At 35.3% G+C, this 27,145-nt stretch overlaps 1 protein-coding gene across 2 annotated transcripts in view; it reads left to right on the plus strand.

The window, feature by feature from the left end:
* Window positions 1-27,145, plus strand: part of WDR7 (WD repeat domain 7) — a 287,900-nt gene that overhangs the window by 152,868 nt on the left and 107,887 nt on the right. For both annotated transcript variants that reach the window (XM_054583717.1, XM_054583718.1), the window contains one exon: window positions 17,589-17,810. In XM_054583717.1, coding sequence (XP_054439692.1) covers window positions 17,589-17,810 — 222 coding nt within the window. The remainder of the gene's footprint in view (window positions 1-17,588; window positions 17,811-27,145) is intronic.

Consider the following 27,145-nt stretch of genomic DNA (forward strand, 5'->3'; position numbering starts at 1 on the left):
TTTCATAATGTAGTTGTTTAGGATATACAAAATAATTGTATTGTTAAGGAGGACTAATAAAATCCCTTTTCTTATTTTTATCTTTTAAAAAAGGCTACAATTAATTGTAAAGTCAGTTTTGTTTTAAAGTAATTAAACAATATAATGATAAAATGCAAAACTTATTACTTAAAATGTAGAAAAGATGGCATAAATATTGATTTCACAGTCAGTAAGAGATTATCAGTTAGAGATTCTTGGTACAGATTCTGAAAGGGAGGAATGCATTTTGTCAGGTTTTGATGACTTTCCCAGCACTGTTTTGCCGATTAAAAAATGGGAATTTACTTGAGGTTCTGAAAGGGTTTTTATGTCCCAAGGAGGATGAGGTCAAAAATCAAGTTCAGTAGTGTACATTTTCTTAATTATACATTTTTGAAAGCATGTAACATTTTTCTGGCAAATTTTTATAATTGCAAAACTTTTTATTTTTATTTAGTTATTACAGTTCTTCAAATTTTTTGAGAGTCAAGGCTTTCTTTTCTCGGAAAGTGTGACATTTATATTCACAATGTTCTTGCTAACTTTGGATATTGCCCTTTTCTCTGCAGATTATACTTTCACATAAGTAGATGTGTATTAGTTTTACTACCTTTCTTGCATTTTTTTTTCAAAGAAGTTTCTCCTTTTTATATTGACTTAGATTGTTACCTTTATTTTTAGTTAACTCTTAGATTGTTCAATGTAACTATTAACGTACCTTAGCAAGTGAAAAAGAATGGCCATTTTGTATTCCATAGCATATAGAAAGTGTTCTTAAGGCAGTATCTATTGGAAAATTTGACCATTAAAAATCATATGTGATGAAATTTGGTTTTTTATTACTTTTAATTTCTAATCCTTGAAAGATTTTATAAATTAAAATATAGCATTATGATATTATATTTACCAAACTATCCATGTAATATTGCACTTGTTCATATCTTAGCAATTGAAATTTTATGTTAGAGTATTGATGGAAAAATGGAAAATTCAATGGAATTGGCTGATAATTAGAATACTTGAGAGTTTCTATTATAGTTTCTATTTATGTAATATGCATTTGGCATTTTAAAGTACCTAATAACTAAAAGAATATTTCTAGTTTGTATTTAGTTATCTAAATATTCCTGAGAAAATAACAAATGTCATCCAATTAAATAAAATATTCATATAATATCATGCCTCTCATTTAGATTGATCTCTATATTAAAATTCAAAGTAATAAGTTGTAAACTACAGATGAGATCATTAGTATCTGGCCATATATTTTTACTTGAGCTTTTAAAAATGAAGAACAAATTAATGTCTTTTATATATGACATTTTCCATTAATATTATCTTGAAATTGAGAGGATTAGTGTAATAGCATACAGGAATTAACTTCTTACAAGTACAAAGAAAATTACCTTTACCATCAAAGTCATGCATATGGTCCTGATTGCAGTAATGTTGCTAAATACGGATCATTCTATATTATTTACTTAATCTTTCAGGTAATTGAAAGAAGGTAAATATATCTTAATTTTCTCTCTATCTCATGATATCTAAAATAAAACAGGGTCCATTATAGTTGATACGCAACAATTGAGATGATCATATATTGATAGTGAGATATGAATAGCATTGATAAAAGAAGCATTATTTTAAAATACAGGATCAAAGCCAAGATTACTTACTGATGAATTCTCCATTGTGTGTAACTTAATTTTATTTGGCTTATATGTGATGCTGAATTATACATGATGCTAAATGGTAGGAAAGACATCAGGTTTTGTTTGGAGAGATCAGACAGGAAAGAGTTGATTGTAAATAATTCTGTGAGTTAAGCCATGTTGTCCAGAAGAGGCTGATCATTATGTTGATGTCCTCTTTACTAATCATTTGTATAAATTGCCCTCTAAAATAATGGTGAATATGTATTAATATTTTGGGGTATTTTTGATAAGACAATTCATGGTTAAACAGAGTGGTTGAAACATCCCTAAGTGCTAATGAGTACTTACTTGGTAGTCTATACTAATGCTTTAGTGGATGCTGAACAAGTTTAGATGTTAAGCTTTTTAGGAAGAGTGAATGATGGCTAATGATTATTTAATGACAGATCTCTGGACTGAAAGGCATTTAGCACTCAAAGTATACTGCAAAGCCTATTTCTCAAAGCTTCAGACAGGTTTATTTGGTCTCACCTTGAATAGAACAGTGCTGTATTGATTTCATTGGTGTGGATTTAAACACACTATCGGCTTAGAATAGCACCAGTATGCAGTGGAAAATGATTCTCTTAACCCTTCTGGTGACTCTACGCTATTCTCTGATATTATGACGTGATCTTCAGAAATGATCGGGATTTATTTGCAGTATTTGGAGTTGAGTATGTGAGTTTGGAGAATATTTGTGCTTGTGAGCTTGTAGTAGCCATTAACTTACAGGGAGGCTTATGTGAGAGGTATCTAAAACTTAAAGTTAGACTTTTAATTAGTGTTTTCCTCCATGTGTTGTATTTGAAGAAATTTTTTATCCGTGGAGCTTGTTGATGTTTCTGCGGGTGCTGTGCAACTTTTATTACCCTGTTGAATAATATGTTATTTAAGTAGCCTCTGAATGATGTTGATGTTCGTGGCTCAGTGCTTTGTATTTTTTAAGTATGTTTAAATAGTCTGTATATACTGCATAGGAAATACAGTTTAATCCAGTCACTTCATATATTTGATAGAATATCTCCCCCCAATTTTTACATTTGTTATAGGTAGGCTCAGTAGCAAATGTATATAACATTATTAGACACTATAGACCAAAACTTATTTTACGACTTTTTCTAATTACAAATTTTGTTCATAAGTAATTTTTTTAAGAAACATTTTAAATTATGCTACAGATTTATCTTGCAGCAGAGTTAAATATACGAATTTCTGCGCAAGAAGCACTCATTCATAGGCCAATGAAGATTCTAGAAATCAGTCTGGAACAATGTTGCCATGAGTGCCCGCTCTCTTTGTGCTCTTCACCTTGTCACATGAACACTTAGCCCACCTAACCCTCCTCGTCTATGAAATATGTGTATTGGTGTGGTTAGTAGAGCTCAGATTCCCTTTATCTCTAAAATTCTAACCACCAGCACCATCCCCTACCCGCCCCCCCAAAACAGTCATCTAATCTTGGGTTAGGAGATGTTTTACATACTCCTACTTCTTATTTGTTTTCTTTTCCTTTTAAATTCTTAATGGTACATCTGTTTTTGTAGAAGAACTTGGAAAGTGGTTATAGTAGGCCTATAGTTACGTCATTATAACAAATGCAGTCTGAGTAGATATGTGAAGCATCCTAGATAAGCCGATGGAATTCTCATGGATCTAATATTTTTTGATTATTTAAAGGATAGACTTCAGGTTTTCCTGTTGTTTTCTAAATTGAGAACCTTTTACTTTTGACATATTTTGAGAGGGTTTTTTTTTTTTTAACCGTAAGTATATACTGATGTATATTGGAGCGTTTTATAGAAATTAAAAACATCGGGTAAAGTATTACAGAAATTTAATTTTTTTTTCTTTTGCTAATAATAGGAACAGTTGTATTTGAGAAAAATGTAAGCAGTGTTGAACTCTTGCTCGGACCGTTCGCACCCGCCGGTGTTGGCCTTCCGGTGACGGATGCTGCTGATGCTGGCGGCCGTGGCACTGGTGGGAGCTCTCAGTGCGTTTTAGCTGCTCTTCCTGTTATGTTCCTTTTTTTCTGCCAAAGCCTCAAAGCAGTTGAGTATAGTAAGAGCCATCCTGCATGTATATGTTTATCTAACATCAATACGTATGTTTGCTAGGTTTTTACATAGGAAGTCTCTGTCTTAATAAAAGATGAATTAAGACAAAAGACTGTAAAGCTACCTCTTCACAACTCCTGATTAACTGAATGATATAAGCTAGTCAGGCAGACTTGAAAAACGGTATGTGTTATCATGTAGCAGAAACAGATTAAAAAAAAATAGTCTTATGAAATAGCATGAGATCTTATAAGCCCGAGTATCTGACTACATACATTTATAGATTAAAACATTAATTTTTTTCTCCTCGTGTTCACTTCAGGAGCTGTAGCTTCTCCAAATCCATAATCACAACAAATCAATGACCTAGATATCTAGAATCTCTGGACGTATGTGCTCGGCCTTTTTTGGTTAAACATTGGAAGGATGGTGCAATAATTCAAGGCCCAAAGGCTTTTTTAGTTTGATATATGCAAGATAGGCAACTCAGATCCAAATTATAAATGGAATTAACTAATTATTAGGAAGTCATATAACATATTTACATGAAAGAGAATATTAGTAAATGCTAATGCCTGTTTATGCTTATAGTAAAACATATAGCAAAAGAAATCACATAAACAGAAAAAAGGCCTGTGAAAAAATTGCCAAGTAATAACAAATCAATTTGATAGACTAGTTATCTTGTTCATAAAATGAGGAAACGTAAATTAATCTTAAAATATCTAGTAATTTTAAAGGTACATAGTTCTTTCCACATGCAGGTTAAAAGGATGAAAGCATAGACATGTACAGAGATCAGCCACCTTGTAGCGATTCAAGCATTCTTTTTCCTCAGGTTCTGAAGCTGCTGAGAAACTTCTAAAAAACAGGCTACCTGTCATTTACATGTGTGCGTATTCCTTAGGCTCTAGGGAGATTTTTTTCCTTTAAATTGTGGGCTAATCATGAGTCTGTCCTTAACATTTTGAGGCTGTGGATTTTTTTGTCAAAGGCTTTTAGACTTTTAACATGAATGCTTGAAAGAATATTATTGGATCATTTCCTTTCCAGAGCTTTGCTTTCTTGATCATTTATTAATGTGATTAGTAAATTAAAAGTCAAAGTTGTCTTTGACCTTTTTATTTCTCCCTTAAATTTCTTAGTTTTTCTTATTTCTTTCTCTTTATTTCTCCTTTGCATTTAAAAATAGTTTCCTTTAAATTTCTTTACTTATTCAGCTCTTAGGAGCTGTACTGTATGTTAAGCTCTATCAGGTTTTAATAACTTACAAGGTGTTTTTTAAAAAGATAAAATCTTATGTATTTCTGCTAACTGTGAACGGGGTTATAAAAATCCTTTGCTTAGGCTTACTCACCACAGCTTTTGCTAGATCTGTTATCCCATCAAAGGCTTTGCCATTAATTTCCAAGGTGTATGCTGCCCCTGCCTATGCTCCATTATTTCTACTTAATCCTTAACATGGAGTGAAGAAAGCAGAAATGAAACACAGTGATCATTTTTCTTTTCTTTTTCTACTGTAAACACGCATTTTATTTTATATTTCAGTAAAATTATATGTTCTTTTTGTTTGTACAACATCGTGATTGGACAGTCATATACTTTACAAAGTGTTCCCCCCATATTTCAGTACCCACCTGGTGCCATACATACCTAGTTATTACAATATTATTGACTATGTTCCCTATGCTGTACTTGGCATCCCTGTGACTGGTTTGTAACTAACAATTTGTACTTCTTTATCTCTTCAAGGTGATCATTTTTCAAAATCAAAGATAACATTCTGAAGTAATCTGCTGAGAAAAATTAATGCAAGAAATCCCTTAGAAGTTCTTATTTACTGCAAACAGATTTTTTAAAAATATCTTTTAGTTACATGTCATTCCTTTATTATCATGATCAAATGTATAGCAATTCAGAAAAATGAATACTATAAATACTTCTAAATGAATAGTTGTACTTGTTAACTTTTCAAAGGTAGAACAAGGCAGCTATCACTTTTGATCTCATTTGATGTTACTGAGTTGATAGAGATGATTACCTGGATGAAAATATTTTTTTAAGTAAATACAAGAAATGATTTGTCATTTTGTGAATAAAAATTACTTCAGATGTAACAAATTATCTCTCACTGTGCTGTAATGTGCAGGTATAAAATATTCATAGAAGGTATTCTAACAGTTACCAAATGTTAAGCCTCATGTGTTCCATTTGATCTTTAAAAAAAACATGTCATCATGTCTACTTTAGGATTTTTATTTTAAATAAATCTCATTGCACAAGTTGTCTTTTTCTGAACATCAGCTGTATGAAGATTATAAAAATGATTTGTTGTTTTCAAATTTATATAATTTTATAAGCCACCAACCACTATTTTTGAAATATTTCCTTCCTCCTGAAATAGATAGTAATGGTCTTCTTAATGTTACAATTTGTAGTTTTTAAAATTTGGCATGTATCTCAGATTCACCTTTGAAAGGTAAAGTGAATCAAGAGTTGAACATTATTTTTGATAATTATTAACTACAAGATTTTTAATTACAGAGATGTCTTAGATATTTGTAATTTTTTAAATCTCAATTTTCTCTCAAACTGAGAATGTTTGCACTGAAAGTAAAAGGGAAAAAAATGAACTTTTTGATGTTCAGGTGGAGAATAAGGGAAAAATAATAAGATAAGGCAGATTGTGGAAAAATGGGTGTAGAACTTATCCTTGTGAAGAATAAGAAACTGATACAAGAATTACTTGAAAAATCTACAGTTGCTCTCAAAGTTTAATATTTTTAACTGTTAAATAATTGGCATAATCCCAATGAGTGAGTGTTAAATTTCCTCTGAAAAAGAAAGTCATTTGGGGGCATTCATTTATTTTGCTCTTGTTCGATTTGATGTGTTTTGTCAAATGCACACATACATAAGATACATTTGTGCCAACGGCGTAATTTTTAAATGGCTTAATCAGCAGCGGTAGAAAGATACATGCATTTGCAGAACCTATTGTGTTCCAGCAGGGGGCTATCGAGCATACACACAAATGCAGAGCATGTTTGTTTACTTCAATTTCCTAGTGAGGGGTAATGGCGTAGCGACAACAAAAATAGCAAAGCCTCAGAGATTTGGGGAGCAGCTTCCATATGCTGGGTCAGTAGGTGGGAGGAAAACACGGCAGATGTGTCGCAAAGCAGCAGTGCAGTGGAGGCAAGCCCTCTGCTGGTGGCAGTGAGCGTTGACAGTCCCTGCACACACAGCTTTGGTGACAGTGGGAAAGTTTGGCGAGAAGTGTCAAAGTGCTCGTGATTATCATATTTCATCAGTTCATCTTTCTTTTTCCCCTCTTAAGGAGGGTGAGAGGAACATTCAGAAAACACACGTTTCATTTTATTTACTTGGAGTGAATAGGTAGAAATGGACAGGGCCCTATAACCATCTGCAATTTTAATTTTTCCCGCATAATTTACTTGCCGTATTTTGTAAAGCTTGCAGGATTTGAAGTGCTCTAAGTTGTGACAATGGTGAAAATAATATATAGTGTTCCTTTAAAAATACAGCTTAAAAGAAGGAACCTAATTATATACAGTTACAATGGCATAGACCCACAGATTCCTCTTCCTCCTATGAGACAAGAAACCCAGATTCAACACAAGGAAAATGAGGCCTTTGAGTCCTTCTTCAGACATTGAATCGCCACCTATCTATGCCTTTTTGTCTTTTAAGGGTTTGACTAAGAACTAGGATAAATTGGGTAACTGAAATTTAATGAGTAGACCACTATACTGTTTTAAAACCAAATTCTTTTAGCAATGAGTTAATATTTGAAGACTTTTGCTTATTTTTAAATATAACAAAGTTTACTTGTAAAATTGCTAGTACATATCTGGTAAAATCTGACATTTTCCTAAATTATGCTTTATCTCTCTTAAAGCAACCCTAACGATAGCAAGTAGGTATGGAAAACGTTACAGCCAAACATATGTGGAAACAATTGACAAATGAAAATTCCATTGAAGGCCATCAGTTTTTTCATTATGATTTAAAAGCATAGATAACATATTGTAAAATCTCAAAAACATAGTTCCAGCTCACTTCAGCTTAATGTCTTGGTGCCCTAAGAGTATTACATACTTATGTGTGTGCGTATAATTATGTAAATATAATGTGTGAATGTATATGCACATGTAAAATTGACATATTTGATTCGTACTATATAATGATTATTTTAAAAGCATATCTTAAAAATAAATTGTTATTATTCAATTAGGCTACCAGATACATCTATTTAGACAGTGGTCAAGAGGAAGTGGAACTTATTCTGATTAAAATAAACCCCTAAAAAATAATTAAAATACAACTCATTTTGAAGATCTAGTTTCTTTTAGATACTTGTTTATATACAGAAATATATTAAAATATGTTTCCATTTGACATATTTCACTGTCATGTACTATTTTAAACTCATCTTTATTCAATATACAATCATATACTTTTTCAATAGTCAGTATTTGCTGGTAATGCTACAACACGTTTTAAAATGTCTTTGGGGCCGAGAAAGGTGAAATAGATAAAAATGAAAATTAGGAAGAATGTTTTTATTAGTCAGAAAACAGAAATCTTGTATAGTCTTACTGACTAATATTTGTAGAGCTTTGAATGATATATATGCTAAGGCTCTTGTAATTGTATCCAGACATTGTAAATAGTAAATTATATTTAATTCTGAAAAGTCTCTTGTCCTCAAGATTGCCAGTATTAACAAAGTTCACTTTGCTAAGTTTACTTTTGTTCTTTAATAATTAATCAAAACCTATTATTAGCAAACATACTTTATTGCAAATAAAACTGTTGTAAAGAACCACAATAGAGACTATTTTTTAGCCTAATCTAAATTATTATTTTAAATAGTCTCTACCTGCTGCCCTTTAGTTTTCTGCTGTAAGATCTTGCAGCTTTTTCCAATCATTCATACAAAGTCTCACAGTTACTTGTTAATATATAAAATATATACCTTATTAAATACAAATTCTATTTTGTACTCTGCTAGTCAGTGCATATAGTAAAAGGAATTTATTTTTCTATACATGTAATTCTAAAACACATTATTAAATAATGAAAGAATAAAGAAAAATATTTAAAACTTTATTTTTATTTATCATGAATAAAAACAAATTCAGAAAAACATTTCTGATTTTCCAAAGTGATGTTTTAGGGAATATTGAAATTTATATCAAATTCAGAAAATATATCTTTGCAACATTACTTGGATATCATGTGCCAGAAATTTCTAGCTTAAAGCTGCTAGGCTAAAATCAATCTGCATGTAATATTTTGGTTTAAGGAAACCCTAATGATATATTTATGATATAGGTTTAAATGCTTTATATATAGTTTTAATTTTGATGTAAATGTGTTTGAATTAGCACATCGTTTTATTTTTACTAAAATTTTGAATATTGTAACATACTTGTCAACTATGAAAAGAGAGCATTATTATACTCAATACTAAATAATCAAATTTTCAAAAACAATTTTTCCGGGTTAAATCATGCAGTTCTTAAAGAATATTCTCAGAATAGTAAACTGGTGGTCTCCTCTTATCTCAGGGTTTAACACCTAATACAATAACAGAGCTCCATCAATATATGGCTAATAGCAGATACAAAGTATCTGCTGGTAGTCCATCTCTCATAAAACCACCTTTTGCCTTAATTCAAATCCATTGATTCCTATTCCAGTTAAAACTGAAGAACTTAATATGTCTTTTAATCCTTTTATTGTAAGCTAGGATAAAATTAATTTTACCCTGGAACTGCACAAAGCCAATTAACATGATCTTTAGAGTTATTTAGTAAAGTGCTTCAAATTGTTAAATTTATCTTGACCTCTTGGCTGCACTCTCTGACTGCTTTTTAAATGAAGTAATCAATATCTCACAGCCCTTTAAATTGCTTAAACTTCTCAAATATTTTACCTGTGTTCTAGTTAAGCTGTAAGTAAAGTGTTTACTCCTGTTCATGTAAATCTAGAGTCAATTATGCTAAATCTGAAGACAATTACGTACTTTTGAGGAACACAGCATGAATTAAATGGTTGTTTTAATAAAATCAAAGGCTCATATTTTGTTTAAAGTAACCCAATAATGAGTTAACCTGTTTTCGCACAGAACAAGAATTCAGTGTGCAACTTAAACTGTAGGACATTTATGTGCTTTACCAAGGCATGTAGCCTCTGTTTTCCACACAGGACCAGTTGAAGGTATTAATTTTCCCACTGTGATGGGGTGATCAACCGTCCTGTCAAGAAAATGGATCTCCATGTCACCCTTTAGCATGATTAAATGGAGGCATGTCTCTGTGAAAAAATACCAAATTTCATGAGACAAATGAAACTGTAGAAAGGTCTACTTTTCCAGAATTGTTTTACTTTTAATATCTCAAAATGTTCCATTTGGTTGTCAGTTCATTTATAGGAAAGCATTGCAGCTAATTGCATATTTCTTATATTATTTAAGGGAAAACCCATCAAAGTCAAGAATTTAAAATACTTCAAAATCTGAAAAATCAAAGACTCAGAAACTGCTGTGTTATTGATAGAACAGAAGTAGCAGTGGGCATCTGTATCTTACACACTCAGTAATCACTCTGCGTCTCTTTTAGGGGGACCTTTTCTTGCTGTTATTTTCCTACTTGTTAACAAAGAACTATCATCTTTTCAGACCTAAGTACTGATAAAAATTACAGACCATAGAATTTCAGCATCAGTAATGTTCCTCACCAGTTGGACAGTGTTCTTACGAGCCCGTGCACGTGCCAAACTTTAAATTACACCAAGCGATGTACTTGACAGCTAATTAAGATTTCATATTTTGGCCACTTAGCAGAGGGCACCTGTTATGATTTTCTCTATTAGCTTAAGGATACAATTTACGAATGGCTGTCTAAAAGTACATTATTAAAACTTCCCTAAAGTCTTAATTCTTGCCTGAGGACTGGGAGTTAAGACAAGATTGAGGTAATTAAACAAAAGGAACCCAGCGAAGGGGGAGGGCCAGAGTGGGGGCGGAGCTCTCCGAATGCCCCTGTTGTTTAATTTCCTACTGGAAGCAGCCCGTGTGCTTCTGCGCCCCCTCCCCCTTCAAGCAGTGGCCGTTGCAGAGGCTGAACGGCCGGGGTCAATGCCTTGCCTATTGATCAGTATCCCTGCAGTCCCCTGCTCCAGCAGCTGCTTCATTGGCTTCTTTCAGGGCCTGCTTCAGTACATTAGAATAGAAATCCATAACCAGAGCTGTGCTCATCCAAGCAGGGGAAGAAACTAAATTAAATGGTATAAAACAATCTTGGATCAGGAGTTTGTGCCAATTCATCTTGATCTAAGATGTCACACCGGGCTCTCTGTCTGAGCACCTGGGCTAGAGGCAGCCATAGTGAAAATAGATGGAGCTGCGATCATTCATTTGTCAGCTAAGGAGCAAGGCAGCGGTTAGCAATTCCCTTCTGCAGAGGTCAGCTGACAGAACAATCAGAGCAACTGCAGAATAGAGCTTTCCTTTGAACTATTGTTATGGAGCATGCTCTTGCTGAGACGTGGGGGGAGGGGAGCCTCGTTTGCTTCCTGTTTCAAGAATACTACGTAAAGAGTAAAATATATACTGCACAAATATAGATGCAGTTGCCCAGAGCTCTCGGCCCTTGTGTCTGTTCTCATATATAAATAGAGTGGCTTTTAAATACATATATTGAGATACAGATGATCAAACTGTTAAATGTCACTTTGCCTAGAATTAGGGGCCATTTTCATCCTAAACACACAGGCAGTGATTATTGATTTTTTTTCTTCTTGGTTTGGTTAAGCTTTTAGCATTTTCTTCTCTTTAGTTACCATAAACTAACACAAGTCAGTGTTATACTTGAATCTATAATCACATCTACATTTACTAATGTTTCTTGTCTTTAAAAAAAAAAAAAACTAGGAAAAAAAATCCATAAAGAGATAGGTGCATACTATGGTATCAGATTAGAAACAAGTTATTATTATATTACTTAAATATTTGTATGATGTAAGTTTATTTTATTTATTAATTGAATTTATTGGGGTAACATTGGTTAATAAAACATTGTAATTCAGGCTTACAAGAAATGTTGTTACTAAATATGACTTACCATGGAAGTTGAAAAGGAGTTTTACATTGGAGGAACACCATTATAAAGATTTGAAGTATGCTATACAAAATTAAATTAGAAAAATGAGTAATAACTAATATTTTATAAAAAAGAATTACAGGATTTTTAGAGATGAGTCTGTTGTCATTTTAGATATTTGTCTTTCTGTACACTGCTTATAAACTAATGGCAAATATCCAGGACTAACTTTTTTTAAACAATAAAGTGAGGCCCTGACTAGTGTGGCTCAGTGGGTAGGCCGCCATCCACAAACCAAAAGGTTGCTGGTTCAGTTGCCCAAGAGGGCATGTGCCTCGGTTGTGGACCAGGTCCCCATTTGGGGACATGTGAGAGGCAAGGCGCTTGCTTCTCTGCCTCTCTTTCTCCCTCCCTTCCCCTCTCTCTAAAAATAAATAAATAAATAAAATCTTTTAAAAAAACCCCAATAAAATGTAACATGACAGAAGCAAAGAAACTATAGCTGCAGCAACAAATCTTTTCTGTACTCAATTACACCAAAGTTTTCTTGGAATCCAAATAAATAGTAACTACTCTTTGATGTTATTAGCTTAGTTTTCTAGACAAACAGCCCCCCATTTTTCATTAAGTGCTTTGATACCACTTTCTTACTCAATTATTCCTTCCCACCTCTTAAATTCTTCATAATATCCTACCACTTCTATTCCTTAGGCTCATCTAGGTCTTGCCCACACTCTGCTCTGCCTTTCAACACAGGTGAATACATGGAATTTCAAGTGTACACTTAAAGCTTTGTGCTCTAGGTGGTTTTGTTGTGTGGTTTTGTTTTTTTTTTTTTTTTATATTCAGCTTTTGGGAAAACCTACCTTTCTGCCAAGGATTTTCTTTTGTTTTACTTTTGATTAGTTAATTAGGATTTTTAAAAGAATTCAGGGCAGGATGTCTGAACTCTTTCTACAGTGTTACTGTTAACCACGCAGAGTCACCATGGATCTTGAAGCTGTTCACTTCTCTGCATCTCCTGTTTCGTGGCCCAGCACCAAACCAGCCTAATCCCTCCCTTTAATTTGTACAGCACCCTCCTAATTGATCACCTCACTTCCAGCATTCTCCATACACCCTCAGAATGGTTTTCTAAAACCCTAAATCTAATTAGGTTACTCTGTGGCTTAAACCCTATCTTGAGTATCTTCCCATTGTTCAGAGGATAAAAATTGAAATGTGAATAAAACCAACGGAGTTGTCTATGCCCTGGCCCTTTCCTGCCTCTCGCCTCATTTTCTACCATTCTCCTCTTGACTCCTAGAGTTCCAGCCCCCTTACCTGTCCTTGAAATAGAGATGTACAAGTTCCTACTTGCTTTAGGTTCTTAAACACACTGTTCTCTCAGTCCATAAAGCTCTCATTGATTTTGTAGCCTTTACATTTCTAATTTCTTTTTAGTAGCCTTTAAAGTCCAATAAGGACAGAGACTTTGCTTTTCTCATCCCACTTGTTTCATATTAATTCATTCATTCATATTGGCATAGTGCCATGTACTCTAGATGTTCAGTTTTTATGCGGTGAATGACTAACTGGTGGAATGAATGGCCCTCTACCACCCCTGGTACTTCCTGTGTTCCACTCGATCATTGCAGGAGCTGTCTTTTGGTTCTACTTGTTTTCTCTCACAATCTACCTTCTATACTGCTAGTCTCATGACCTTTCTAACAGTGAGTAAACTCGACGTCACCCCTTTATCCAGGACTGTTCAGTGGCTTTTTAATCGAGGGTTAAGAGCCCTCAGCTTGCCACACAGAGGCCTCTCATGTTCCCGTGCCCCTCGGGCCCACGCTGTTGTTACCGGGCTGCCTCGCCTCCAGCGGTGCAGAGTGATAAAGCAAAAGAACAGGGCAAAAGTTAGAACAAAACATCTCAAAATAGTCCCAGTGAAGCCCGTGAAGCTAATTTCTTGGTTGGTGTACTGGACTCGGAGGGCCCCTTTTTGGTATTGATTTAATTAATGTATAGAGAGCGACATACTGAAAGAGGCCAGGAAAGCTGGGAGCAGAGAGCTGACCTCCAATCAAGCTGGCTCCAGAAGTTCGCTGTTTAAATCCTTCTGTACCAAACATGTAGCTGTGATGGATAAAATAAACAAATAGAAAACCAAAGAGACATAACTAGGCTCAGGAAAGATAGATAGATATCTCCGTGGACAGGTAAAGGAATAGAAATGCAATAATTTGGGCTGAAACCATTAGTTGCATCCAGAACCAGGCTTTTGGCTCCAATAAGCAGAGAGGACTTAAACTATACCATGAATAAAGCTTAAAGCCAGGAACGAGGCTATGGCTTCCTCTGTTCCTGGAAGGACATTGAGAAGATATGAGTATTGTTATTTGGTTAAAATTGAGGTTGTATTATTAAAGGAGAAAAGGAAAATGGATGTTAACTATGTGGCTGGCAATGCTTACCATAACAAAATAATGAAAATGAATTGTGTTCAACCTAATAACCTAAAAACAAAACAAAGAGAGAAGAGAGATGAAACCTATAGGAAGTGGAAAAATAACAGCAGAAATTAGTAAAAATAGAAAACAATAAAATAAGATTGAAATCAAAGTGGGTTTTTTTTAAATCTGATAAAGTATATATTTCTAGCAAAACTGATCAAGAAAGACATGGAAAACAATATTAGAGAAGGCACAAATAAACAATATTTAAAGAGAGTATAGCAACTGATATAATTGAGAGGGTATTTGTTTGTTTGGGGGAGAGAGAGAGAGACATCAACTTGTTGTACCATTTATTTATGCATTCATTGGTTGATTCTTGCATGCGCCCTGACTGGGGATTGAACCCGCAACTTTGACATATTGGGGTGACACTCTATCCAACTGCACAGGGTAACAGAGGTTTTAAACTATAGAGAATAGTGTAAATAACTTCATATCAATAAATTTAATAACTTAGGTGAAAGAGATATTTATTTTAAAATTACAAGTTGTCAGAAGTGACTCAGGAAGAAATAGAAAATTAAATAGTAACTATTACAAAAAATGAACTTATAATTAAAAATATTCCATCCTTCACCTTGTTCCTCCTGTACACCTTCATGTCCCACCTTCTGACTCCAGAATGGAAATGTCCTGTGACACAGGCCCTGATAATTATAGAAGGGAATTTTCTTTGAACTTCAAGAGTCCTTTAACTATTTTCAAAGAATTAGGGAAAGTTTCTTAACACAGTTTTTAAGACTTGTGTTATATTGTTACTAAGAGCCAACAAGAATAGTACATAAAAAGAAAATTACAGTCCTGTCTCACCTGTGGACACAAATGTAAAAAAACTCTAATATCAAATTTAGTTCAGAATCTGTGTATTGGTCTGTCTGTCTACCTACCCACCTACCTATCGATAGACATCCATCCTTCCATCCATTCATCAGTTTATCCAGAGTTTACCCCAGGAATGCAGGCATAGTTCAAGAACAGAAAATATATAACATCCCAGCTAACACTGTTATGGTAATACAATAGATAGATTAAAAAACATTTGATAAGGTCAGATCGTGGTGATACGTGGGACATGAGGAAGGGGTAGTGAAATCAGGACACAATCCATAGTAGACTTTAGTTATATCAACATTAGTTCATTACTTTTTAGTAAAATAAGATTACATTAAGATTATACAAAGTTGATTGTGGTCATGTGTATCATGATATTCTTTATATATTCTCTATGTAATTTAATGGATGCTTGTAGTATCTCATAATAAATACTGAACCAAAAATAAAAGTAAAAATAAAAAGTAGCGTCCTGCGGTAGGACTGAGCAAAGGATCAAGTCTTAGGGGGATTTAGTATATACCTTAGTGAGAGAAAGGTTGGGAAAAGAAGTTTTCACAAGTCATGCTTTAGGAATGTAAGTTCTCTAATTACCTCCTCTTTATTGATACTTTAATAAAGATTTAAAATTGTTTTCCATTCCATTATGTTTTGAGTATCATGATGGTATTTCATCTGAATATGAAATTATGCTGAGCTTTACCCAGATCACAAGTACTTCTTCAAATGCTTGGTTGCTCATTCTGACCCATTTGCACAAAATACTTATTCTTTGCCTTCTCATACTGCCCACCCCACCTAGTCCCTGGGAAACTCCTACTTATCCTTTGAGTCTTCATTCAGCACTTCTTCCTTCGTGAACAGGCTCTCCATTTCTCACGCACTAGTGAGCTTCTTGAGAACCTGGACTGTTTATTTTTATGCCTGCAATTCCCTGGTCCAAAGTTGCTGCTCAATAAATATTTGTCAACTTAGTGGTCAAGTTAATAAATGAATTGATGAGCAATCTTTTGTAAGAAGAAACTTATTGAGGTAAAATTTATATTTTATAAAATTCATCCTTTTAAACTGTAGAATTGATTCTTAGTATATCTAGAGTTATGCAGATATAAGCATAATCGGATTTTATAGCATTTTTATCATCTCAGAAACAGCACTCCTTAGCCATCACTAACCATTTCATTCCTGTCCCACCTCTAGGCGGTTGCTAATCTGCTTTCTGTCTCTATAGGTTTCCCTCTTCTGGATATTTTATGTAAATGGAATCATACAATGTGTGGTTCTTTGCAAGGACCTATTCCCGTAGTATAATGTTTTCAAGGCCATCCACACTGCAGCATGTATTAGTATTTTATTACTTTTTATTACCAAATAATGTTTTATTGGATGGATAGACCACATTTTGTTTATCCACTCATCCAGTGATGGACATTTGAGTTGTTTTCTTGGCTGTATGAATAGTGCTGCTGTGAACATTCATGTTCAAGTTTTTGTGTGTACATTTGTTTTCATTTCTCTTGGGTAAATACGTAGGAGTACAATTGTTGGGCCATATGGTAACTCTGTATTTAACTTTTCAAACAACTGCCTAACTATTTTCTAAAGTAGTTATACCATTTTACATTCCCACCAGCAATGCATGAGGGTTTCAGTTTCTATACATCCTCAACGACACATGTTATTTAATGTTTGTCCTGTTTATCACAATCTTCCCAGTGGATATGAAATGGTGTCTTATTGTGGTTTTGATTTACATTTTCCTAATGACCAGTGATGTTCAGCATCCTTTAATGTGTGTACTGGCCATTCATATATCTTTGAAGAATTGTCTATTCAAATCCTTTGCTTGTTTTTAAAGTTGGGTTTTCTTTTTATTGAGTTGTGAGATATACTATGGATACAATCCCTTACCAGATGTGTGACTGACAGTATTTTCTCTCAATTTATATATTGTTTTTACCTTCTTGATATTGTCACTTGAGGTGCAAACATTTTTAATATTGATGAAGTCCAGTTAAAAAATATTTTAAAATTACTTGTGTTTTTGGTATCATATCTAAGAAATCATTGCCTGACTGAAAATCATGAAGATAAGCATCTATATTTCCTTCTGCAAGTTTTTCAGCTTTAACTCTTATATTTAAGGCTGTGATCCATTTTGAGTTGAATTTTTTGCAAGGTGAGAGGTAGAAATCCAAATACATTCCTCTGTGTGTGGATAACCAGTTGTCCCAGTTCCATTTTTTGAAAAGACCTTTCTTTCCTGAATGAGCAATCTTGAATGTTTTTCTAATCATATGTCTTTTTGTATTGACATCCTTCTAATATATATCCTTATGTTTTGATTTTCAGGTTGCTTATCAAGTGTCCCACAAATGAAAAAAATTTCCACATCTTACGAGGAAAGAAGGAAACAAGCCACTGCTATTGTTTTACTAGGAGTAATAGGAGCTGAATTTGGTGCTGAAATTGAACCTCCTAAGCTGTTGACCAGACCGCGAAGCTCTAGTCAGATTCCTGAGGGCTTTGGTTTGACTAGTGGTGGATCCAACTACTCACTGGCCAGGCATACTTGTAAGTTTTTAAATTCCTAATGCTGATCTATTGCCTCTCAATGCATATTATTAACAAAATCCAAGAATATTGAACATATCCTGAGTTTTAGCTCAAATAGAATGCTTAACTGCAGTTAGGAAGCAGTACAGTCTGTTTGGCACGTTACCCCGTGTCATAGTTACCCGAACTTCTTTTTAAAAGTTAAAATGTGGTTTTTAAATGCTTTTCTTAAAATAACACATTTCTGAGATTTGTGTTTTCACAGTTGGGTCAAGATTTTAGCCAAAAACTTATGAAAGCTAGCTCTAAGTTAAAACTTTTAACTTATAAAATAATTTCTGAAAAACTATGACCTTGTCCAGAACATAGTTAGAAAAGTCACAGGTGGAGGTGGATCACCGATTTTTTTCTTTAAAAAAAAATAAATATTTTAAAGAACATGAGTGAGGAAAAGCAAATTAGCTCTAATTTAAAAAAAAAATATTCGAATACCAGTTTTAAAATCATGAAGAATTACAGTCAGAGCTTAAAGGGCTTGTGCCATATTGCTTTGGTTCTGTAGCTGGTGTTAGTAATAGGTAAAGGTATTGTATTTATGACGTCTTTTGGCACTTTGGTGTTGGAACTTCTTTACCTAAGGTCAGAATATCTCTGCCATATTGCAAAATCGTTTCTAACATTGTGTCATTTTAAGGACGAAATATAATCCTACTAAATATTGATACATCACAAAATATTCTTCGGACAACAAATTGCAATGTGTTCTTTTGGGTTTTTCAACCTTTTAGCAAAAAAGAAAAATATACTATGTTACTTTGGTAGCTATAACATCAGAGAACTTCATTGGATCATTTTCACATATTTTTTCCTGTGAAACCAAGGAGTTGTATTACAGGCTTTTTATTATTATTATTATTTTCTCGAGAGGCTTTTATTATTAAAGCCCTGGCGTAGACTTAGCTGCCTGACCCCCTCCCCTTGGCTTTTAATGCAACACATATGTATTAGTGTTGGTAATCTCTTCATCTCTATTTCACACAGAATCAGAGAGTAATAATAATACCAACAACAACCATAATAAAGCTACTAATTCTTTTGAGCACAATTTCAAACTCTCTACATGCATCCACTCACTCAAGCCTCATAATCGGCTTTCACAGTGGGTGTCTCAGTTACCTCCGCTCTGCGGGCGAGGCGGTGGGGCGCAGAGGGGGCGCAGAAGGGCGTGGCCAGCCTGGCCAAGTTCACAGCTCCAGGGGACTGGCAGGTGTTGGCCGAGCACCATCTGTGGGTTCCAAAGCTCAGGCTTTTGACCCTTATGCAAACTGCCACTGGTCAGTGGTTCCTAGTGGAAAAGGACTTACTGACCAACCTGGGTTACCACTTTATAATTTAAAAAGTCTTTTCTACCCCCTCATTTGACCTTCCAAACGGAAAGTAGCTTCTTTAAAGTGACTCAGCCAAAAAATGGTGAAACTTGAATTTGACCGCAAGCTGCTTGTGACCCAAAAAACCCTGCCCTTTGCAAAGGCCTCCTCAGTTAAGCCCACCTCTTGTGTCGCGCCGGACAGCCTAGGACTCAGATACAGTTCCCTGTTTGCAGTCCTCACATTAGAAAATGAGAGGTTAATGAAACTGAGATGCCTGTTTACTGTGGTGGCTTTCACACTCTTTTGCTTACCCTCTCTCTTTGACTGTCAAGAAATTTCTAATCCCTTGCACATTTTTATGTTGACAGCTATAGCTTTTTAAGTTTAAACATTTGTAGATGACTGAATTTCGGGGACATTGTGATTATTGACATTTAAAATTCAGCTAGTGTTCTTTTTAATATTATCAAGAGAATATTTACCGTAACTATTTGATATCTATATCCATTTATAATATTTATATTATCCATTTAAAGAAAAACAGGACAACCTTTCCTTTGGAAGTCAGAAATATTATATCTGATTGTTTTTCTTGTAGAGAAATAATTTCTTCCCTGACAGTTTTAGGGAAAGTGGTCATTTGCTGATTTAGCATCCAGAAATTAATTCCTTTAAACTAACTATCATAAAACTGTTTGTGCTTTCTTGAAAAGTCTTAAGATGTTCCCAAGTGAAGGGAGTTACTGACTTTGAAGACCATTATTTTAGTCCAGCTTGTTTTGTATAATTTCTCAACAGTATTCTTTTGTATTTTGTATTTTACTGCAAGAAAAGTGAATATAAATGCCTTTCCCTGAAATTTTCCCATAGCTGAGTGTAAGTATCTATGTATAAATACAGGAACATCATAAATTTATGAATTGGGGGCTGATTCTGCCCAAGCCATAGGCTCATTGGTAGGCAGACTAGTTTTCACCACATTGTCTTAGCTGCCTTTGCTAACGCTGTTATCACCCCTTTTCTGACCACAATTTATCTTTATATAAAATTGTGATATTCATGCACTTGCTTCTGTATATCTTTTAACTATATTAATTTCATCTGCAAATTATAACTACTATGATTAGAAAAAGAGGAAGCCGTTTAGGGGAAAAGGGGAAATTAAAATGCTGTGGCAAAGCAGAAATAGAGATTTTTCAAAGAAGCCTTGGGAATTGGTGAAAGAATCGAAGGGCCTTAGCTCTCCATGTCAAACAGCCCTGAAGCCTGTCCCTGACACGAGGGAGGCCCTGCGCTGAGCGGCCCCGGGGGGGGCTTTGGCACGGTGCCCCTCAGCTCTCCTCGGCAAAGCAAGAAAATAGACCCAAACATTTTAAACATTTTAAATGTAGAACTGAGTTTGCTCTTTGAGCATTTTGGGTAAAAGACTAGATGTGGCAATGCTTGTTAGCAAAGTCTATTTATGATGATTTCACTGGACCAAAGGACAGAGAGACTCTGAGAGGTTTCTAGCAAGCAAGAAATAGTATATAAGAAAGAATGATATAGTTAGTACCTACTAGAACCAGTTTAAAATGTGTAAAAGGGGCCTTGATATTTTCCTTATTTATTATGGCTCTCCTAGTTTATCTTAATAATTATGAAATATTATAAAGGTAATCATAGTTTGCTTTTAACTTCCCTTCCATGACACTATTTTTTTCATTAAAGAGCTTAGATTACTTGGTGGTAAGTTTGCCTACCACAGGGATTCTTAAAGGCCTTTCTTACTTGAATTGAAATATTTTTATTAAATTTATAACTATCAGTTTAAATCTTGTGCTCCTGATTAGAAACAGACATCTAAATGTCCTGTGTCTTACTTAGGCTCTTTTCAATCAGTTATGTGTAAAATTAACCAGCTATAATGTTAACCTGCTAGAAATGGCTGTATGCACTGAATGCAATGTTGTTTGTTTATGTGGCATTGAGAATGGATTGGTACCGTTAAATATTTAGTCTGTATGGCATCCTCTTGAATGAGATAATAATTATTATCCTCATTTTGAGATAAGGCCATTAAGTTACAATATTTGATGAACTTTAATTGCTAATGTAGTTAGAGGTATACATAATGAATTCTGACTTCCTCGTAAAGCCATTCTGTGAAAACTCTTACCCGGTCATGTCGCAGTTACCCACACGGATGGGAGGGAACTGTGATACTGATGCTTAGTTCAGAAGCCATCTTTAGTTTTATAATGTATTACGTACTTAGATTTGAATATCTATGAATCTTTTCTGGGTGTTACACGTGACATGAAATGTCAAAATCACATATTGAAGACAAAGCTGAAGGACTCTGGTGATGAAGAGGACTAGACCAGGCCACTCTTTTACCTTGTACCCTCTGTAAATGAAGTGTCCCTCTGGGTCACAGCTTCCTCTGATATAAAATAAAAGGCCAGAACTATTCTCTTTTTAAAGCCCCTTTTGTCCAATTAGTCTCTGCTTCTGCAGTGAAATAAAAAGTATCTAAGGAAATTCACCTTCTTCATCACCTCCTCATTTTCTTCACCACAGAGGGATGGATGCTCTGTTCGCATCAGCCCAACTTCCGTAGAGATTCTTCATTTTTATTTGGATACACAAAATAAAGCACTTTTAGACTATTTTGGGGTATTATTTATAATATTACCTAACAGAGCCTTCGGTTCACTCTTTCATTTGGTCTCTTCTGCCCAGTTTATAATTGTGGAATTATGCTGGCACATCTGTAGTAAATCCCGTTTTGATCTCTCATTAGCTTTTTGACTTTGGGCAAGTGTCATAAGTCATTTCCCCGGGCAGCAGACTCTGAGACAGATTTGTATGCAGGCGGATTCCTGGATCAATATCTTTAGGGAGTGAAAGAAGCAGGACTGGGCTGGGGGAGAAGTTGAACTGCATTTCAGTTGCCCAGAAAGCTCCAATTCCGCCCACCTCACGGAGCTCTGGAGCTGGGGTGGCCCTTCGGACTTGTCCTGAATTAGGACTGACGGCTTGGCCTTTGTGTCCTCTTGTCAGTCCCTGGAATCAGGTCCTTGGCGCCCCGAGAAGGGGTGGACTGGGGGGAGGCAGCTCTCTTCAATGTGAGGCAGATCCCACAGAGGGACTCGGGGGAGATTTATCAGCCACTGACGCCCCCTGAGCCAGGGGAGGGAGTTCTTCGGTTGCGGAGGGAGGAGACAGGCAGCCTCTCCAGCTTCCCCTCGGCATGTTACTAATTTACGTGTGTCCCAGTTCCTCCTACAGTCCACAGAAAGGGAAAGGGGGACTGCCATTCACTTAACATGCTTTTTATTCCGACTTCATACGTATCTCTTATTACCCTGCAAGGCAGACATTTTACACAGAACCTAGCACCATACAGGGCGCATTAATAGGTAGTCACCAATCACTTACCCTGTGCCAGACATGTTGCTATGTGCTTTACTTGTATTATCTTGTGTAATCTTCTGATCCTATCAAATACCATCACTGTTCCCGTTTATCAGGTCAGAAGACTAAAGCTTTGCCCCTTACTCACTAGAGTTTTGTGAAATTGGATTAAACTCAGACAATAAATTGAGGACACAGGTTAAATGTTTTTAAGGTCATACTGCAAAAAATATCAAGCCTGGACTTGAACACCTCTCTTCCAACTCTAAGTCAGTGTATTTTCATCAGTTCACACAGTCTTCTTTTGTCATAAACAAGAAAGATTCAGTAACGGTGCCAAATGAAGAGGGGGTCAAGTCAGCAAGTGCAAGGTCACCTTTGGACATCTGCTGAAACGTTCCTTAGGGGCATGCTGGAGTCGTGGGGATACAAATGTGTGCAAAATCCACATTTCTGTCGTTGTGAACTGGCTTGCATCTGTGGTGTGAAATAGTTAGAGGAAATGAGCTTTTCCCCGTAGTGAGTCTTTAGAAATACTGTAACACTAGGTTTCTTTCTTCAGAATCTTGCCGAGGTGTGTAACTTCACTGATATTGCATGGACGATGCTCTCTGTATGTGCATTTACGTTTCTGTTCTGTGGAAAGGATCCACAGATTCCATTCAATTCTCAATAAATAGTCATTAAAATAGAAATGGATAAGAACTCCAAGAGTTTCTTAGAATAAATTGCTTATCTGTTATTATTATTTTAAAAAACAATGGAGTTATGTCCCTCTTTTTTTAGTTCAATTATAACACCAACAAATGGAAGCCTCAGTTAGATATTACCTAAGGAGCATTTTAATTGTGTGAAGAAGTGTATTTTCCAGTTTTAGATGGGGCTGTTTGACTTCGTTTTGCTGTAGTCTGCTGTCGTGAAAAGGACCCCCTGAATGCTTCCTGTGCTTCCTAACCAGGCATGTTTTATTTAATGGATATGTTAATATTGGTTGAGGATGATTTTACAATGAATTTATTTCCTAAATTTTAAGGTAAGAAAGCTAAACCAAATCTCACATGTTTTGTCAGTAACATTAGGACAAAGTCAGTGAATTGCAATTAGTAGCAACACTAGTGGTAGTCACAGGAGATTTTTAAAAAGCACCAACAATATGGAGGAAAGCCTCTTGTGATTTGCAAGGATAAGCAATGACAAAACTATATTTTCATAGTTTACAAACAAGACATCGGATTGTGTTGCTGAGCTGCTGTGGCCTTAGAGATTGTCTTTCTCTTCGCTTTCCTCCTTTTTCGGGCCAGGTCGCCGAGGCGCTGGTATGTAACCCTGTCTTCCTACCTGGCTTCTCACTCGTTCGTTCTTCTCATTGCACTAAGGCAGCTTTCCCTGTTCTTCGCCACCACTTCTCACTTGTTATAATTTTACCTCGAAAGTCATCTGGCTGTAGGTGCCACTTGACTTGGCATTGCCGTTAGAGCTTCTGGGTTTAGAACTGTAATTCTTCACTCTGGCTGTGCACCAAGATCTTATGCAGAGTGCTTTGAAATACTTGAGCATTACCCTACAGTTTGCATTCAGAAAGTAGGGGGTGGAACATGGGCACCCATGTTATTTTTAAGGCTTCACATGCAATTTTCATTTGTAGTCAGAGTAGAGAAACTCAGTGTAAAATGGAATCCTTTAGTTTTTCTAATTAAATGTTCTATGGTAGTTCCTGCCATTAAACTACCTTAATGTACAAATTGTAATTTTCTCTGTATTTTGGAGTGGAAGAGATAACAGGAACTAATCAGTGAATAAATGACATTTATATTACGCTCAGAGCTAATTCTTTAGGTAACTCAACTTTTTTAGAGGAATTTCATGACAGTCAAACTCAGTTCTTGAACATCTGCCATCTTGAAGAATTTGTTTCTCGACCAAGTTGTTCACACAAAAAAATGTCTTGTGTGAACAAAACTTTGGTTCTCGACCTAACAGCCCTTTCGTGCTGATAACTGTCTGATCAGCCACATGTGTCTTAGGCAACAAATAAAGGGGAAAATGAGCAAGTGTGAGTATGATTCAGTTTTCAAACAAATCGTTTCTTGAACAGCCTTCTGGAATGAAGAAACTTCAAGAACCAAAGTTCTTCTGTGTTCTGGACTCTGTGGGTTTCAGTCTTGACAGCAGCACAACATAACTATGTGACCTTAATGCTTGGTGGCTCAGTTTCTTTAACTACAATAAAAATGGGAATAATGATAGCATCTCCCTCACAGAATTATTGTGAGGATTAAGTAAATCAGTTGTATATGAAGCACTTAGTGCCTGACAGGCATGTGTTACTTGAATGTTAGGAATTATTATTGTTGCTAGGAATGTTTATAAAAGAACGAGGAAAGGAAAGAGCTCTTTTTAAAGCATTGCTAGCTAATAGGAGATTTATATTATGTATATGCTACTTTAAAAAACATCCTAAGAACCTTAGAAGGTAGGTATTGCTATCAATAATTTATATATGAGTGAACCGATACTGACAAAAATTAAGTAACTTCCTTAAGATTATCTGTCTTGTGAGGGAGTTGAATCCCGATGCTTTTCCCCCAAAGCCCAGGATACTCCTTTCTAATGCATGTACTTATTTATCCCCACTGTTTGTGTGAAAGCACATTAGTTCCTAGAGAATTTATGTAAAATTGTCCTAAAACACCAAGTTTTTTGTAATTACTTATCTGTAATTGGATGAATTTCTGTATGTTTCTTACCTTGTTTCTCATTTTAACCAACTAGACACATGAAGCTCAGATCAAATGGAAATTTTTACTCTCTTGTTTTTGCTCGTAAATAATTTATGTTGCAGAACAGCTTAATCATTTTTAACAGAGGCCTGACACTTGCATTACAGACACTGTTTGGTGATGTAATCCCATCCTTGTTGTTCAAAAATAACTTTAATTTGCAATCGTTTTTTGTTAATTCACTACACTTATGGGTTTTAGGTTCCTCTTGCATAAAACAAGCAAGTTGGACAAGGTTATTTCTAAGGCCACTTCCATCTAAGATTGCAGGGTTCTATGAAATTATTAATGTGATTTATCCTTATTCTAACTATAGAGTGCTTGTGTTTATTGCTGCCACTTGAGCTTGCTTATCTTACTTTATTTGCTCTACCCCAGTTGCTCTATCTGCTCTTGTAGGGTCCAGTGGTTCACAGCTATGCCCTGTGTTTGAAGCTGAGCATCTTTAAATATTTTTCTGCCATCGCTCCTTATGGACCCTTCCTAGCAGCTTCCCAGGCTACAGTTGTTTCTCCATAACATATTCTCTACGCATATCCAGCTCCATGAACTTGTGTTGAGTTTAGTTCAGTAGCTAAATATAACATCCGTGGTAGTTTGCAATCTGTATCTTACAGGAATGTAATATGAAGTCATTGTACCATTTTTTTTTTTTGGTCTAGAATATGATGAAACATTGGTATAAGACTCTGACAACCATTTAATATATGTATTAGGTATCTTGATTCAGTTTTCAATTTTAGTTCAGTTTTTAATTATCTCAATTTCTTGTTACTGGGCTGCCTAAGCATAGTAGACTCAATGACAAGTTGTAGCATTGTACTGGCAGTGGCAGATCCACCCCCCACCACCTTTTTTTTTTTTTTTTTTTTTTTGCATAGGACATTCCTGTCTCTGGTTTTTAAAATAATCTTGGTCTGAAGTTTTCTGACAGCTCTGCAGAATGGTTCCTTCAAATTTGGATGTCTTGCTTCAATGACAGCTGACATTCAGTATCATTTTATAATAGTTGCAGGTGGACAGCATAGTGCTTAGGCATTTATATAACTTACAAGGTGATCCTCCTGGTAAGTCTAGTACTCACCTGGCACCATATACAGTTATTACAGTGTTGACTCTATTTCCTGTGCTGTACTGTGTGTCTAAATGTATGTGTGCTTCAGGGTCACTCTGATTAACATATTTAATTCTGTAAGCTCAATAAGTTTTACATCAGAAGGAAACAAAAGAGAACATCTAGTCTAATTCCTTGAGAAAGCTACAGAACCTTTGATGATTCTCTTAGAAAGTCTTTCAGTAAGAAGTGAAATGAAGCATTTTGTGAACTTGGTTGTAGATTTCCTGTCGTGGGACTTCCCTTCCTTAGAAAACACATTTTCCAAGATTCTGTTGAAAGTGTGTCTGAGTCTTTTTTTTTTTTTTTTATTTCTTTACACTTTGGTCTCTGTGATGATACAGCAAGTGCCAGTGGACTTCTTGGTGCAAACCAATTGAACTAAAAGTTTCCATAGCCTGGGTCCACCAGAGGACCTGAGTGCTTATATGAAATCAGTGAATGTAGAGCTCTGTCGTTATACCTTTGGCTTTCAAGTTATTTCCTGTATCTCCCTGGGACTCCATATAGAGGGCACAGTGACTGCTGGGCTCCTGATACTTCTTCCATTACAGGAGCACTGACTTTTGTGGGCTTTAGATCTTGAAGTTTGGCATCATGTTGTATCTGCAAAGAGAAACTACCAAAGACAGAGCTAGACTCTCAGAACAAATAACCTCACCCCCAAATCTAGAAGCTAGAAATTAGCAA

Source organism: Pteronotus mesoamericanus, unplaced genomic scaffold (genome assembly GCF_021234165.1).
Source record: "Pteronotus mesoamericanus isolate MK-2021 breed Mesoamerican mustached bat unplaced genomic scaffold, CSHL_Meso_final contig_74, whole genome shotgun sequence".
NCBI classification, from domain to species: Eukaryota; Metazoa; Chordata; class Mammalia; order Chiroptera; family Mormoopidae; genus Pteronotus; species Pteronotus mesoamericanus.